The 17465-nt window shown below is 41.1% G+C and overlaps 1 protein-coding gene across 10 annotated transcripts in view; it reads left to right on the plus strand.

The window, feature by feature from the left end:
* TULP4 (TUB like protein 4) overlaps positions 1 to 17465 on the plus strand; it is a 246577-nt gene that overhangs the window by 195448 nt on the left and 33664 nt on the right. For all 10 annotated transcript variants that reach the window (XM_063097967.1, XM_063097972.1, XM_063097969.1 and 7 more), the window contains 2 exons: positions 2615 to 2749; positions 8612 to 8778. In XM_063097967.1, coding sequence (XP_062954037.1) covers positions 2615 to 2749; positions 8612 to 8778 — 302 coding nt within the window. The remainder of the gene's footprint in view (positions 1 to 2614; positions 2750 to 8611; positions 8779 to 17465) is intronic.

Here is a 17465-nt window from a genome sequence, read left to right on the forward strand (position 1 = left end):
TTGTCTCATCTGTGCTGTCCCTTTTCTAAGAATCACTGGTCTAATTGATTATGCTCCATTGACTTCAGTTTTTCTAGATATAAAATGAGACATACGGCTCTTCCTGTGTCCCTGGGGCGTTGTGGGGCTTGCACTGCCTAGAATAAAGCAAGCCAAAGATGAAAAATTCTGTGCTATTAATATAACTTAATATGTGGTGTATCCAAGTTCCTAATGTTATTAAAGCCTGTAGCTTTAGTTGCATGAGAAATAGATTAGTTCTGCCTCAGTGAAGACCAGCACCTTGGGCAGAGGCTCCATGTACCTATCTGTCCTCTCTATTTCAGGCAGAAGCTATCCCCTTCTCAGTTCAAAAGGACCTGCCACCCTCTGAAGGCCTCGCTGTACTGTTAGATACTCTTGGTGGCGATGATTCTAGTCTTCTTTACTCCTAGCAGTGTGTTTTATACCTTGGTTGTGGATAAGACCAAAAAAATAAAAACAGGGCGAAGGAAGCTTTGATGTTGATGCCGGCCATCACCAGGATCAGTGTTCATCACTGGCCATCTTGGGGATTTGGCTGTTCACCAGGATCCTAGGCCCTGCACCCATGTCCTTTTTTAAAAGGAAAATATGGGCTGGGCGGTTAGCTCAGCTGGTTAGAGCACTGTGTTGCAACACCAAGGTCAAAGGTTCAGATCCCCATACAGATCAGCCACCAAAAGAAAATGAAAGGAAAATATTTCAGGAGATGGTGGAAGGGAATGGCTCCTGGATTAGAAGTGGTCACACTGCTGCAGGTTTCTGTCCTTGGCCTGGCGCAGCTGTGTTCCCACTGCTGGGTGCCCTTCACAGTCAAAGGGCAGGCGCTGGATGGTTTCTAACCTTTCTTGCCATTGCAGTGCATGTCCTCCACTGAAGAGCTGGTCCAGGGAAAATTGTAAAAATTTTCTCCCCTGTCAGCACCTGCCTCCATTGGTACTTGCAGTGCTCTTTTTGTCTTCTCCCTTCTGCCACAGAGACAGAGATACATGTGATATTTGCCAGCCACATACGTGTGTGTGTGTGTGTGTGTGTGTGTGTGTGTGTGGCTTTCCTAATAGGATGCCAGCCTTGAGGAAAGCGTTGGTCATATCTCTACAGACTCATAGTAATAAAGTCAATGTCTTTGTAACATGGACTCAGTATACTTTTTTTTTTTTTTTAATTTAAAAAAAATTTTTTTTTTAAATTTTATTTTGTCAATATACATTGTGGCTAATTATTGCTCCCCATCACCAAAACCTCCCTCCCTTCTCCCTCTCCCCTCCCCCCCAACAATGTCCTTTCTGTTTGCTTGTCGTATCAACTTCAAGTAATTGTGGTTGTTATATCTTCTTCCCCCCCCCCGTTTTGTGTGTGTGTGTGTGAATTTATATATTAATTTTTAGCTCCCACCAATAAGTGAGAACATGTGGTATTTCTCTTTCTGTGCCTGACTTGTTTCACTTAATATAATTCTCTCAAGGTCCATCCATGGACTCAGTATACTTTTAAAACAGAACTCCTCTTCAGGTTGAATCCAGATTTACTTATCCCCATTTTGTTATTCGAAGAAACAAGGTCCAGAGACCAAATTTACAAAGCAAGTCCAGAGTAAGTCTAAGAACAGAATTCAGTCCCTGGTTGCTCTTCTAGCCAGTTGCCCTTCTCAGAAGCAATGGGGCAATTTTGAGGATGATAGGTATTCGCCTTTTGATGGAACAGGATTCTTCTTGGTGATGTAGGGAATTTGAGTGCAGAGGTAGGTAGGGCACAGTGTCTTAGTGTGAAACAAAGGAGAGCAATAACTGGGATTCCTTTTGGGTGGATGTCAGGCAGGCCCATCCAATGGCTGCAAAGCCTACAGGAGCCTTCTGAAAGAGCCCTGGTTCATGTAGGCATGTAGAAGGGACCTACTTTAATTTTTCAGGCAGCCTACGGAAGACCCAGTTCATGGTTCCCAGTCCCGTCGTTAACATCTGGACTAGTACTCCTTGAGCTTGTGAAGCAGGGTTTCCTTCATGCTGGCTGTGTACTGCGGACGTAGCAAAACTCTCATTAGCCACCCCCAACGTCAACCTTCTCTCCAAATTTGGAGTCTCCTAGATGAAAATTTAAGGAGGTAAATAATGGTGGTTGCTGTGGCTTCTCATTTCCTATAACATTTAATGAAAGAGCATTTAGTATTGAAAAGTAACTTTCCTCTGTGTGTTGGACCAGAATTAAGGAAGCGTTTTCATCCCTCTTCCTACCATCCTTGTATGTGGTTTGACATTAAAGTATCTTAGGTTTATACATCATTAGAAACACATAACATGTTAACAAACAAGTTAATAAACTTCCCACGTGTTCTCACCACCCTACAATTGCCACCAGGGCTGTATATCCCACATTCTGCTTCTCATTTCAGGGTTCTTTGTTAGTGCCCTTCTGACGGCCTTTGTGTCATTCCTGAATGATGTAGAATGTTTGCCTTATTTGGTAGCATCCAGTCCAGAGTCGGATCTGCATTATCAGGAATTTTTAAAGCAACTTGCAAGACAGCAGCCTTGGGAACCCAGATTTGGGTCATGTGCTCATTGCCTTCTTTTCACCCGGCACTGTGTTCTCGCAGATGGTCCAGCAGCGTATCCCATCCCAGTGCAGAACATCAAGCCTCTGCTCACCGTCAGCTTCACCTCGGGAGACATCAGCCTAATGAACAACTACGATGACCTGTCTCCTACTGTCATCCGCTCAGGGCTGAAAGGTACAGAACGCTGCACACACCCCAGCCCTACATGTGCCCTGTGCGTGCATGCCCTCCAAGCTGTTGTCATACACCCAGTACTTACTGATTCCTGTCTGCCACAGTGACCTCTTGTGGGATTAATGGAGTCTGTTAACTAAGGTCACTTCCCTGTAGGCCCTCTATTGATCTGATAAGTTGATACCTAGTCTTATCTTGAGGAGGGATTCCTTACATTCAGTCATCATCTTAACCTGCTCTTTTCCTCGCTGTGACAAGAATGAGCCTCTCTTGGGTGTACAAGTGTGTTTGCATCAGGCTTACACTGTGTCTGCACAATAAACAGACTGCAGCACCTGCCATTCCTGAGGCAGCAGATGGTGCACAAAAGGTCATTTACACAGAAGCCCCTGTAATTTTAAGGAGCTGACAGGCTTATTAAGGAACTGGTCACTGAAATAAAGTTATCTTGAAGATTTGTGGAGGTTGCACAATGACCAGACTGAGGCATGGATGCAAAGGGCAGCAGCCAGGTGTTGATGCCTTCCAGAGAGATGTTACGAAATGTTGTTATCTTGAGAGAAAAATCAGTGAACATAGGCTTATTGAAGTGTTCTGAATTTTGCAATTTGAGAATGCTCCTGGTGTTGTGGCCCTGGGAAGTTCAATCTGTCTCTTCAGGATTGCATGGTGCAACATAGAAAGGTTTTAAAATTCAGTTTTTGGGCTGCCTCTGGACCTTGATGTTAAAAGGACCCACTATAATCTTGAATGGGGAGGTGGGGGACAGGCCGGGACCTTCAGTACAACTAGTTAACTGTCATTTGAAACTGGCCATCAGTCTAGAGAGTCACTGCCATGTGCTGAATTATTCAGGAATCACAGAATATAAAGAATCAGTTCATATACTTAACTCTTGGCTGGCAGGAATATATCATACCTTCCTCCACACACCCAAGCACTCATTAATTCTACTTTAAAACTATAGGATGTTTTTAGAAGCAAATTATACTGCCTCTTTTGGATATCCCATTCTATGGTTTCAGACCTGTGATTGTAAGGAATTATTTATCCTGTAAACTCCTGAGGGACATGGACTATGTAGAAGTTCTTCTTTAGACCACAAATAGGAGCCGAATAAGTGATGATAATGATGAACTTAAATTCCTTGTACTTTTATGTAAATTATTTGTGAATGTTCTGTCTTTCGTGGAACTAAAATGCAGAGATGGTCATCATAAATTCTCCTATATATTTAGTAATCTAACCTCTACTTTTTTCTCTTTAAAAATTCTGCTTTTAAGCCTTTCAACCAAGTTTATTAATTTCTTGGGAACCTGCCTCTAGTTCTGGAATCCTGGACTTTGTTCTCTACCAAATATCTGGTCAAGAATGAAAATAGTGTAATTATCACTCAGTTCCTTTTTATTCTTTATAAGGTAAATTTTTAAAATTTTTTACCATCTTGCCTATGGAAATTTTTCAGTCCTTGGATGTATTATTTTGTGCTGTGTTTGATTAGATTGTATTGGAGCAGCACTCCTAACACATGCTTCCTCCCCCAAAGTGCAGCTGAGGAGTAGCAACCCACATCCGGTGACTTGGGGAGGTGACCCAAAGTAGGCCTTTCAAATGCGGAACTTTTTTATTTGAGTTTCATTCTAAAAAATACAGACAAGTTTAGCATCCTCATCATTGCCTAACTAGAAGTCTAACTCTAAACATATTTTCAATTGTTTATACTTTTATGGGGGGAGATGCTTTTGTATTATCTTCCAGTTTCAGAAAGTTAGAATAAATTGTAGTGAATTGGGGCCATCTAGTAGGTTCTGTGTACAGCCAATTTCTTTTTTCTCTCCTGGCATCAGACTGTTTTAAGGACTCATCTTGGATGTGATATGAACAGTAATAGTTTTTTGTTTTTGTAATTTATTCATTTCTTATCCACTACCTTATGGGCTATGTTAGTAAGTACTGGGAAGAGACTACCAGAACTCTGTAAAAGATGCCACTTAACATTTTCCAGCCTTGGTGATCTTGTCCCCTTACAGACAGGTCTGTCGCTTGTCCCAAAAGGTAGAATGGAAGTGTCTCTGATCCACTTGATCTTTCTCTATTACTGTCTCAAAGAAATATCAAAGACCTTTTCCAGTTAAGAAAGGTGACTCATGATATTCTTTAGTTTATCACCAATACTGTAATTTATGTCATGTGCAAAATAATGTAGAATCCCACGTTGCTCCTCGTCCCTGTGACCAGCCCTCTTCTGCCTTACCTATCACACTCATTTCACTGCAGATTCATGTGTGGGCAAAGGCTGGGGCTCCGGGAGGGGTGAAGTCCACTTTTGCTTTGCAGTCACTTGCTGAGGAAATTCTGCTTTAGAAAAAAACCTGCTGAGTAACTCAACTCACGGGACTTCTGTTTATTGCGCAACCAATAGGGAATCTCTCCACTTTATTGGGGATTTTTACCCTTTGTTGTGACTTGTACCCTTTTTTGAAGAAAAATAACTGCCGTGAGTTCAGAAAGTCTCTCACCACACCACTTGTTCTCTCAGTGGCAAAGCAAGCTCGTGGAGCACTAGCCGTTTCATCCTGTTTGCCTTGGAATAAAAGTGCCCAAACCCTTGGGCTTCGTTTCTTTGTTTTGCAGTATTTCCTCTTTTTATCATTTCATTGAGCGCATTTAGGAAATTGAGAGAGAATTTTTGAGGTGGGGTGGTTTTAGTCAGTGGCAGCTGGGCCTGATACAGATTTGTCGCCATTGTCCTCATTGAATATGTGCCCTTTTTTTTCAGTTCTTACTGTGCTCACTAAAAGCAGTCTTCTTTAAAAAACTTTACCTTTTATTTTATCATCACACACTTGACCAATTAGTCTCTCTCTGCCTCCCTTTCTTCCTTTCTCTCCCTCCCTCCCTCCCCACATGCACATGCGTGCACATGCACACGCGTGCACATGCACATACACAAATACATGTGTATCTAAAGACTTACAAAAAGGTAAAACACTAACATGGACATCTGAGGGACAAAGAACTGTGTTAACCTCAGACTCCCAACTGGTAGCGGCAATATGTGGTGTTTGATAAGAGCACTGCTTTTTCTATTGAAACTTGGCTGCCGCTTTTTGACCCAGCACTAATCCCACACAAGGGGCTTCTTGTTAACAACAACAAAAAAATTTTCTTGTCACTGACTACATATGACCTTTTGATCCTCCAGGTTTTTACCGAAAAAGATTGTCTGGCTAAAGTAGAATAGTGTAAACCTGCTGATTTTCTTTGTGTAAGACGTTTAAGAGGCCAAAAACCCACACACACCCCAAAATCATAGGGAAAAATACATGCCTCAGGTGCATGGACTTCTTTTACGCTTTGGAACTCCCCAGATCTCTGCTGGAAAGCATTGGAGACCCTGTGCCTGGAGCTCCAGAAAGTGAAAGGAGGGTTACTGAGTAAGGCACTAGCTTGTTCCTTCTAGCTTATGTTCTAAAACAGATTTTTAGAGATTCAAACAAATATTACAGAAACCTTGGGCAAAGGTACTGGGGATTGTTTTTTAAAATAAGACACATAGTTTACAAAAAATTTCTGAACAGAAAAGTTCTGTCCCAACTGTATCTAGGTTTCTCTGTATGCTTCTCTTCTTTATCATAGTGACATCTAGAAATTGAATGAATGTTTGCTTTTACTTTTACTTTCTCACTAATTTAGGAGAATTTTAAACACCAACCATAGGAATTCAGCCCCTATAGAGTACTTACTTAACCCTGGTTGACATTGAACTCAAGGTTATTCTTTCTTAGTCCCACTCCTGAAGTCTTCATGTCAGGCAGACTGTTCCCCTGGCAACTGGGGCCCCATCATGTGGATCAGGACTGTTCATGCTAATGTCAGAAGAGTGACATCTGTTGCTGCATCCCTTGTCGCTCCAAGTTCTATAATCATCAGAAATAGAAATGGTATTATTTGTATGGAATTTATTCTTTTTGAAAGAGTGACTTGTCTTTGCAGATGACAACTATCTCAGCATAATTTTGCATTGCATTAGTGAAGTCCCTAATAGTTTGCCCGTAAATATTTGGACTCATTCTTGCTCAGATACACAGAGGCTGTCCACGAACAGGGATCCTGTGAGTACTTAGGTCTCGCTTGATTCATCTCTAAGCAGTCTGAGTGCAGTGAAGGTCTAGGTCAGCCCTGCAGGGCAATAACCCACTTTATTGTTGGAAAAAACCACCTCCTGACAAAATTGAAAGAATTTCATTTAAAAAGTAAATAAAAGAATGGTACGGTTATTTACACACCCACTAACGAAAGCAGGTCAGATGAGGAGCGTTGGAAACTTGATGCGTATTCTGTAATATTACAGTGATAATTCCATCCTAAGAAATTTTAACTCCTTCTTCCTTGTTATCTCTTTGTGTGTTGGTGTTAGTTGCTATTCCTTTGGGTTTCCTCATGTATTTGAAGCTGTCGTGCGGGGAAGTTCATTTCTGTTTATAATCATGACCAGACTTTTCACTAGATAGACTACGCATTGAATATCCAGAGCATGTTTAGTGTATGCACAAATCCTCTAACATCCAGCTCCCATCTTCTTAAAAATCTTACTTACCAGGGTGTTTACTTGATTCTTTTAAGTTATTTTTCATTTCCTGGTTTGTACTTAAATGTATTCATCTCCTTTTATTAGAAAAAAAAGAGAAAAATCCCTTTTATTGATACTTTCACAATTTCAGATTGTTAAAAGTTATTTCCATTTTGTGTTTATCTATAACTGCTTCACCTCAGCCCTCTTTGGCTTCCTAGCTTCTCTTCTGTAGCTAACTTGATGAGAAAGCTCAGTTCCCTGGGCCTGGAAAACTGTCCTACCCCAGGGAATTCTTTCCAGTTTTCAAGGGAGGTGAAATGCACTGGTGATAGCGTCAGAATTGGTACCGTACATGAGTAGGATGGGTGTTGTGGTCATGTGTGCCTGTCATGGCAGAGTGCCTTCTTTAAATTCTGTCCAGTCTCTGTGCAAGACAGGCCGCTTACTTCTAGACTTCAGAGATCTCTGTGTACGCCAGATTATGGTTATAGGATCGTGAGGGAGAAAAAAATATGCTATAAATCTTATTAGTGCTAATAGCATTTTTTTTTACCAGGAAGAAATAAGTAAATTGCTCACATTAGTATAAGACAACTATTTAATTAGCCATCTCTTATAGGCACTGAATGGCTTGTAGGTGGGCATCAAATCTCCACTGTGAAAATTTCTCTGACAGTACTACCACCCAGCAGGAGTTTTTTTTTTTTTTTTTTTTTCTAAGCCCCCACAACATCATCAGATGTCAAATAAAAATCAGGGCCCTCATATGCATGTATGTTCTTTATCTGAACTTAATCTGCTCAGTGGTGCCCAGAAATCAAATGAATATAAACTTAAGCTTTGCTTTTGATTTACTTGTTACTTTTAGAGTTTATAAACTCTTTGAGTCATCTCTGGGACTGGAAGGTACAACAGTGGAACAAGCACTTACATGACCTACACTCATAGGTTTTATTGTCTTACTTGCTTTCTCTAAAAAAAAAAGTTCTATAAGTTTCATTATGGAAATGCTGGTAGTCGAGATAGATATTTAACATGGCGACTTTATTATATCTGGTTTTCTACCTGATTTAGTTATGGTTCAGGGGAGCTGCAAGCCCCATCCATGTACCAAACACCTGTAGAGTTGAGTCTGTACTGTCTTCAGAGAAAGGGGAAGAACCACTTGGTATTTGTTTAGCATCTCTTTTTTAAACTACTTTTTTAAAGACAGAGAATCACATTGCCATGTGACAGTTGAGGAAGGGCCATGTCTTCGTGCTGACCATCTCTTCTTTGTGATTTAGAGGTGGTGGCCCAGTGGTGCACACAGGGGGACTTGCTGGCAGTTGCTGGAATGGAACGACAGACCCAGCTTGGTGAGCTTCCCAACGGTCCCCTTCTGAAGAATGCCATGGTCAAATTCTACAACGTCCGTGGGGAACACATCTTCACACTGGACACACTTGTGCAGGTAAAGACATTCTTAAGAAACTTGGGTACATCTTTGTGAGAAATGCCCTCACCTGTCCAATGCCAAAGGATGGACATGGAGACACAAGGTACAGTGAAGTGAGATTTTAATTACGGTCTTGTAAGATCTTATGCAGGCACGTGAAAAAGGGCTGTAGCAAGCAATTTATTCCCTAGTACGCAAGTCCCTCCCACCAGTTCCTCACTGGCTGAGAGTACTATGGGGTGCACAATCTTCCCGGACGCACCTAAGATATATTACCCTGATTTCTTACCTTGTAAGAAATTTCTTTGTCTGAGGGCTCAAGACAAACCCACAAAAAAGCCCTGCTAAAGCCCTGTGAAAGGAGAAACACCAGAGAATGAAGAAAACAATGGGGGCTAGTGACTAATTTACCATCTCAAGGAGAGCTCTATCTTTTCAGCAACCCGACCCTCCTGGAATGTTCTGGACCAGTCAGATAACTTTCCTCTGGGAATGTGCTGGACTGGGCCTGAATCAGTTAAAACACCCTCAGATAAGTCATTTCTGAAAATGAATTACTTAGATTATTTTCATGCAATCTTCATCACTGGCCACTTTTAAGAAGTAATGCCACCGTGTTGGGATTCCCCCAATCTTTGTTGAATACTCATGAGTTGATTATTCTGGTTATACTTACCAAATTTATTTTGATCTTTTCTTTACCTTAATTAAATTGTGGTTTATAGACTAGGAGAAATACGGGAGAAAGCAGTTTTTGCCTGTAACCAGAATGCTTTATCCCGTTTCTCAGTCAGGTAAATGGACAGTGAACAAGCAGAGTGAGCTGGTGTTTAACTTCAATCAGAAACTTTCAGAAATGAATGCTAAATCTTCATTTATTCACTTGTAAGGGAGGGAAAATAATTTTCTTCTCTCTTCATGAGTTCTTATATGATGTTCCCTTCAATAAAGGATAGATTAAAAAGCAAATAGCAGTTTAATAATATGTACACCTCCTATATACATGGGAGGTAACCCAGAGAAATTAGTAAATTGCTAGAGTAGATCTCAAAGCATTGTCTCAGACTTCAGGCTTAAATACTTTGCTGAAACAAAGAAAGAAGGGTGTGGGGAAAGGCCTGGTTTTTTTAAAAAAGCACCATAAAACAGGAGTAAGGTTTGTTATGCAGATTTAAGCTTACTACATGCCCTTCAGTCCTTCTTCTCTTCTTGGTGCAGACAGGGAGACGTGCTTACAAATGGAGATTTCCTTTAAAGATGTAAATATCACCTACAAAAGGGTAACTTTTCAGAGCTTATTACCTTGTGTTGCAGTTTCTCAAAATAACCAGCTCAAATTACCCTTATGCCAAAGAGACATACTTGGAGTGGTATATTCTGGTCTCCCACAGTCATATATTGGGACAGCATGTCCTGAACCCCATCACACTCTAATTTTATGTTTATTATGCTCATGATATACTTTTATATTTTAACTAAATTATTGTTAAACAATAAGTAAAAAAAGCTTAAAAGTCTTTAAGAAGGTATGCACAAGTAGGCCTCTTTCTATTTCTTTTTATTTCCCAGAAATCTTTAGACCAGTTCATTTCTGGGTCACTTATAGCAGAGGATGAAATTCTCAGCAAGGTATAATAGAGACAGGTCTGGGAGGGAGTTGATAATTAAGGGAGGTGATAATAAGCAAGGATCTTTTGTCCTAACCTTGCCCAGCTCGCCTGAGAGGCAGGTATACCAGATTTGGGAAATTTGTAATCAGATGCAGACATTAATTATTTAAATATATCTTTTCTTTTTTAATTGTGGTAAAATGCACATAAAATAAAACCATCTTAACGATTTTTAAGTTTATAGTTCAGTAGTGCTAAGTATATTACATTATTGTGCAACCAGTCTCCAGGACTTTTTAATCTTGCAAAACTGAAACTCTATATCCATTGAACAACTGTTTCTCTTTTCCCCCTACCCCAAGCCATGGCAATCACCATTCCACTTTTTGTTTCTGTGAGTTTGAATCTGCCTATGTCATACAACAGTTGTGTTTTTGTGACTTAGCCTAATGTCCTCCATGTTGTAGAGTATGTCAGAATTTTCTTCTTTTTAAAGACTGAATAATATTCCACTGTATGAATATACCACATTTTGTTTACCCATTCATCTATCGAAGAACATTTGGGTTCTCTTCCCCTCTTGGCTGTACTGAATAATGAATGTACAGATATCTCTTTGAGTCTCTTCTTTCAGTCCTTTTCAATGTGGACCCAGAAGTGGAATTTCTGGATCATATGGTAATTCTACTTTTAAGTTTTTGAAGAGCCACCACACTATTTTTCATAGCAGCTGCACCATTTTACTTTCCCACCAACACTGCACAAGGGATCCAGTTTCTCCATCCTTGCTAGTACTTGTTATTCTGGGGGCTTTCTTGGTAGCAGCCATTCTGTTGGGTGTGGAGTATTAATCTCATTGTGGTTTTAATGTGCATTTCCCTGATGGTTAGTGATGTTGAGCATTTTTTCATGTGCTTACGAGGCATTTGTATGTCTTCTTTGGAGAAATGTCTGTTCAAGTCCTTTGCCCAATTTTTAATTGGGTTATTTGCTTTTTTGTTGTTGAGTTGTAGGATTTAAATATTATCTTTTGACAGTGTAATATCTTCTGATGCAGATAAGCATATTTGTTCACTCATTTGTTTAAGCATCCAGCAAACATTTTGAGGCGGACTGTGTTTCAGTACTTGAGAGGTGTACTAATTGCTAGTGTTTCAGAGCTAAACAAGAAGACGTGCTCCATGTCTCCCAGGAGCTCAGAAGCTAGTTAAGGAAGACAGATACGTAATTGCACGTAAATGCCTTCAATTTTGAGTTAGGACTATTTGCCAGGTGTTGTAATAACTTGGGGGAAAGGAGTCCTACACCTGCTATTTGTGAGTGTTTCCAGCTCTGCCTGGTTCTTTCTCTTAGTCAGCTTTCCTCAGGCCACTTCCACCACTTCTACAGCTTTGATTACTGTGTCTCTGATGGTCAGACGTCTAGGAAAGAGACCTGTGTACACCCACTGCTTACTTCACAACCTATTAGCCATCTTCTAATTCAGCATATTTAGTTCACCTCCAAATTCAGCATACTCAAAACTCACCGTTTTCCGCCTCACTGACATGCTCCTCCTCCTCCAGGTTATGGCCTGTCCTCCATCAGCTGCGCAAGCCGGGAGCCGGTTAGCCTTGACTCTTCTCTCATGGCCCTAAGTCCTCTCTAGAGTTAGCACTCACTATTCCATCCTCCTCTGACCCTGCCGTTCTGGATTTTTTGTTCCTTGGTTTTCCCAGATGCCCACTGTCTTCTGAGCTTTGCACCATGCCGTCCCCTCAGCTGTACACGCTTATCCCCACACCTCGCCGGCCACTCTGTCCTGTTGTCTGAGCAGAGGCATCCCAGACGATTAGGTTGTACTGACCCCATAGCACCCTACCCTTCTATTTCTGGCAGTGTTCAGCAAACTTGTCGTTATTCCTTCAAAGTCTGTTCCATGTTCATTGAAAGCAGGGTCCTTGTCCCTCTTGTTTATTGTTGTACCTGCAGTGCCTTACACATACAAGTATTCTATAAATTTATTAGTTGGGTTATTATTGAATGAAAAAGCCACTTGAACAAACTTGTTGCAGCCCACATGCAACACGCTGGGGCTGTAGCTGGCCATAGAGCAATTTCACTACACCGTGAATTAAGGAAATACGCTAAAGAAAAAACAGAATTTGCTACTTTTTGGAGACTTGCACTCAGCGAAGGTAATAAGCCCAATGTCTGTCAGTATTTCCTTCTGGAACAGATTTTATTCCAGAACCCGTCACCATCACACCACATTGCAAGGTTTCTGTTCAGCATGTCAGTCTTGCAGATAACTCCTTGTTGATTTCCTCTCACAAGCCCTCCCTCCCTACATGCTTGCTCCATGTTGTGTCTTCCCCCAGTCTCATCCAGTGTGTCCTCCTTGTCCCATGTACCAGCCATTCTGTCTTAATTGCCATATTTTGCATGTGCCATCCTAGAGGGCTGCCCTCGGCTGTTTCATCTGCACAGGATCTTCTCCTGGCTTTTCTCAAGACAGACTTGCCTTCACCCTTGGGTCTTAGCTCATGTCTCACCTCCTAGAAACGGCTTTCCATGATGCGCTCCCTGAAGTACTGCACTTCCTCACAGTTACTTGTTGTTTTATTGTGCTATTTGTCTTAGCACCTGTCACCTGGAATTCTTTATTTAGTTGTTGCATCCCACTGGAATGTAAGAGCCATGAATGCTACAACCTCAGATGTCTTATTCACCATTGCCATTCAGGTGCCTAGAACAGCGCTTGGCTCCTTGTCAAGTCTCAGTAAGTAGTGGTTGAATGAACCAGTGAGCCTTGGTATTGCCCATCTTATTGCTGTGCATTGCTGGGTGAGTTGTGTAATACTCAGGGATCAGATAACTTAAATTTATTTGCCATTTGCATTATCTCTTGGTGTCTTTAGCTACTGGCAATCATAACATGATTTCTAAAAACGAAAACCAACAAAACCTACTAATAAATTTGTTTTAGAAATAGAATATAGTTTGACTATAGCATAGATTATGTAAAGGGCAGCAACAGGAAATAAGACTAGGAAAGTGCCTTAGGACTAAATGTCTGACACAGGTGTTGAATGCCTGGCTATCTTAATCCTTTCATCTGCATAATAAATATCTTAGACTGTTTATAAACAGTAGAAATGTATTTCTCATAGTTCTGGAAGCTGGGAAGTCCCAGATCAAGGGGCCAGCAGATTTGTTGTCTGGTGAGGACTAGCTCTCTGCTCTATAGATAGTGCCTGTTCCTGAGTCCTCACATGGCGGAAGGGGCGGGAGCAGGGAGGCAGCTGCCTTCAGCCTCTTTTTATAAGGGCACTGATCCCATTCATGAGGACAGAGCCCTCATGACTTAATCACTTCCCCAAGCCCCCAGCTCTTAATTCCACCACAACGGAGATTAGGCTTCAACATGAATTTGTGGGGGACACATTCAGACCACAGCACTGGCCAAGATGTTTAGACTTCATTTGGCCTTTTGTATGTTTGTTTTATGAGCAAGGGAGAGGCAGGGCAGGCTCTGGGAAGACTGAACCTCACGGCAGTGTTGCTCTAATCCCAGCCAGAAGGAATATGGAAGGAAAGCCAGGACAGCAAAGTAGAGTGGAGGAGACAGGATTCTGAGACATGATAGACACTTGGCTCTTTGATACCGGGAGGAGGGGGACAATGCCCGTGTCAGTGAAAGCAGATGGTTTCAGTTAGTGGTCCCAGCCACATATCTGGGTGGAGACGTTTAGGAGGCAGTTGGGGATGTGGAACTGTAACTCAGGCAAGAGACTGGTTGAAGATAGTCATCTCTGCATGGAGGCCACAGTTGGAGAAATGAAATTGTATTAAATGCTAAGGGAATGAATGGAGAGAAAGGGGAAATGAGGAAAGGGCCAAGCACAGAACCTTGGGTAGTGGAATAATAGCTTTCATTTAACAAGCAGCAGAAGGAAGAAGGAGATAGAAGAGGAATGTCATAAAGAACCATTAAAGGAAATATGTCAAGCAAGAGAATGACAGTTCAATGTAGACATGAGAAAATTGGATTTGGAGGTGTTAAGGTCAATGAATGGTCTCAGCAGAATAATATTGATGGGAGTCACATTGTAAAAGATTTGCTCATTCTTCCAGTCGATCTTTATTGGGCCCTCTGTATGCCAAGAATTGTTCTAGGTGCTGGAGATATAGCTGTGACAGCCAAGATAAAGAATTAGCAACAAAGCGGCTGGTGAAGAAATAGAGGCAGCAGATGTAAAGTACTGTTTTGACAAGGTTTGAGGGAAGGCAAAGAGAGGATAGTAACTTGAAATGGAGAGATACTACCATGTTTTGTAAGCAAATAATAAGGCTTTGGGGCAAGAAGAAGAAATAAGGAAGCAAAGAACAGCATGGGTTAGGGGCCCAGTGCAGGTTGGAAGGTGTGGGTTTGCATACCATGGGGAGGTTAATCTGGAAGAGATGTGCAGGAAGGAGAGATTGTGGGAAGAGCCAGGGGATGTTTAGGAAAGGAGGGAACCAAAGCACATTTTACAGGACAACTTCTATCTTCTCAGTAAACCAAAGGCAGGATGAAAAGTGCAGGGAAGGTTTGGCATCAGTACCGTGGGGAATATGATGCAGGAGCCACTTGAAAGAATAAGCTGACGTGAGTCCCAGCTGGATTCGGATGGCATGGTTTTACAGTGAGCATCAGTGCTGTCATGGCTTTGCTACAATGCTAGATTGCCTGAAATTAGGAATTGGAAAGGTTAGTGTAGCAGATAGACCCAGAAAGTGAAAGGAATCTGGGGAACTGCTAAGGATATTATGAAAATGGGTCTCTGTGGAGTCTGGGTGGTTAGGTACTTCTTGACCTGAGACTGGGAAGTATAAAGTCATGAGAAGGCGTGTTCAAGAAGAAGTGGTAAAAACGGAGTGAGAAGTTGTGGTTGGATAGAAATTTCAGATCCCTTTTATAGAAGTGAAGTAGTTCTCTGTGATGAAATGAGGCCAGGGTATCTGGAATCATATACGCATAGATGTTGGAGTTCCTCTGGAATTGGGATTGAAAGAGAGATGACCTTGTTTACAGTTGTGCCAGTGCATTGCCTGGAACATAGTAGGTGCTCAGTAAATATTTGTTCAGTGGGTTGGTGAGTAGACAGGTGTCAACACAGGCTTTCTTTAGTCCTTCTGTTGATTGTTTGAATCAGTAGGCTTTATGATCAAATCCCATACTAGCTTTCCATCTCTAGCCTAACTGAAAGGCAAGTAGGAAAGGAAGGGAATTTTCAGCTCTTTCTCAGGTCATCAAGCTTTTGCATTTATTAGAATATCTGTGAACTCAAGTGGTGAAACACACTCCAAGTCCATTCAGCATTATTGGCCACTATTGTGTCTGACTTTGGGCAATTTCCCTGCCGGTGTTCTGTTCCCTCTACAGAGAATGTCCTTCTCTGCCATCTCAGCTCAGAGAAATCCATCCTTCCCAATGCCAGCTCAGTCACATTGTCTTAAATCTTCCCATCAGATTGCGACCCCTCTTCTCTATGAGCCCTTGAAATAATTAATAATGTATTAATTATCCCTCTGGCATACATTATGCTTTTTTGTCTATTTGTCTTATTTTCCTGAAGTCAAAGACCATGTTTTCTTCATTTTTCTGACCTTCACTGTGCCTAGAATGTAGTAGAGGTTCAATGGGCCTTAACCATTGTAAAATCCTCATCAACTATCACATGAAACTAACGTGGGTCTTGAATTTAAACTAATTGGGCTCAAGGATAAGAGAGGGGCTTGACTGGTCTTCTTCTGAAGAAAAATATCCCTGTAGTATCTCAGCATTTAAAAATTATTGATTCTTTTCTTTATTTGAGGGTCCATTTCAACCATTGAAAAAATTGCCTTAATAATATAAAGTTAAATAATGGTGCCATTAAAAATCAAGTACAACATTAATTATAGGTAGCACCAACTTAACTCTTGTGTGTAATGATTCTAAAATCACATGTGATCTGTGCTGTGCTATTCAAGGAGTCCAAAGGCAGGGACATTTTTACAGCAGGAAGGAAGTTAGGCAATTTATTGGACTGCTTATAAAAAGGACTAAATGCAATTTCAATTGGGTAATTTATTTCCAAGTTAATTAGATTGTAGGTTATTGCATACAAAGCTGTTGCCCGATACAAACTTGGGGTGGCATCAGCTTTAAAATTGATTCTCTTGATTTACTCGTAACAGCATTGCCTGTGGCTAAAGCTCGTATATGGAAATATACTATAATTTATTTTCCTTTCCGTCCTACATGTTGTAATTTAAAATTCTGTAATTTATCTATTAGCTTTTGTCTGTGACTATCTATAAATACGTGTGTATCTGATAATCTGTTAATAGATTTTTAGAGTTAGCACTACTGACTAAAGTTTGGAGGCTTCGATAATTTGAGTCTGGGTTTTGTTTTGTTTAATGAGCTGGTGGCATTAAAGTCAAGTTGGGGTGATCACCATATATTATGTAAACTTCAGCTGTTGATGTGAGATATTTGGGTAAAAAATTAAGAAAGGAGGAGGAGGAAGATAGGTGTGGGAACTGATAAATCAGATAAGAGATTGCATTCATTATCATAGACTGAAGGAGAATCCTATAGCAAAAATATTTGCCTCTTTCGTTGAGGAAAAACTCTACCTCTTCTCATGAAGATACCATGGTTGTGCTTTCACCGTTGTTTTCTGTAAATAAAGTCCTTTGTGGCTGTTGTCTGCTTACAAAAATACACAAATGGTTGTGTTCTTTCAACTGAGATTTGGCTGACTGAATTTTGAGCTAGCTTTTGTTACTACAACTCAGTTGGTGGTGAAATCATTATAACTTTATATTCAAAACTGTCTGTGGCTCCATCCATCACAGTTTGATGGTGACCAATCACCATTTTGGTCTGTTTTAGAGTGAACTATTTTGCACACGCTGTACAAACAAGAAACATCCCCTTCTGTTAGGTGCATTTCCTCTGAGAGCACCCCCTTCTTCTTAGGGGCAGCTGTGGAAAGGAGCAACAAAGTGTGGGAAAGGCAGGCTGGGGGAGCCCTCTGACCGCCACAGGGAAGTGACCCCTGGGCCCACGGGGCCTCC

This window comes from Cynocephalus volans, chromosome 5 (assembly GCF_027409185.1).
Source record: "Cynocephalus volans isolate mCynVol1 chromosome 5, mCynVol1.pri, whole genome shotgun sequence".
NCBI lineage: Eukaryota > Metazoa > Chordata > Mammalia > Dermoptera > Cynocephalidae > Cynocephalus > Cynocephalus volans.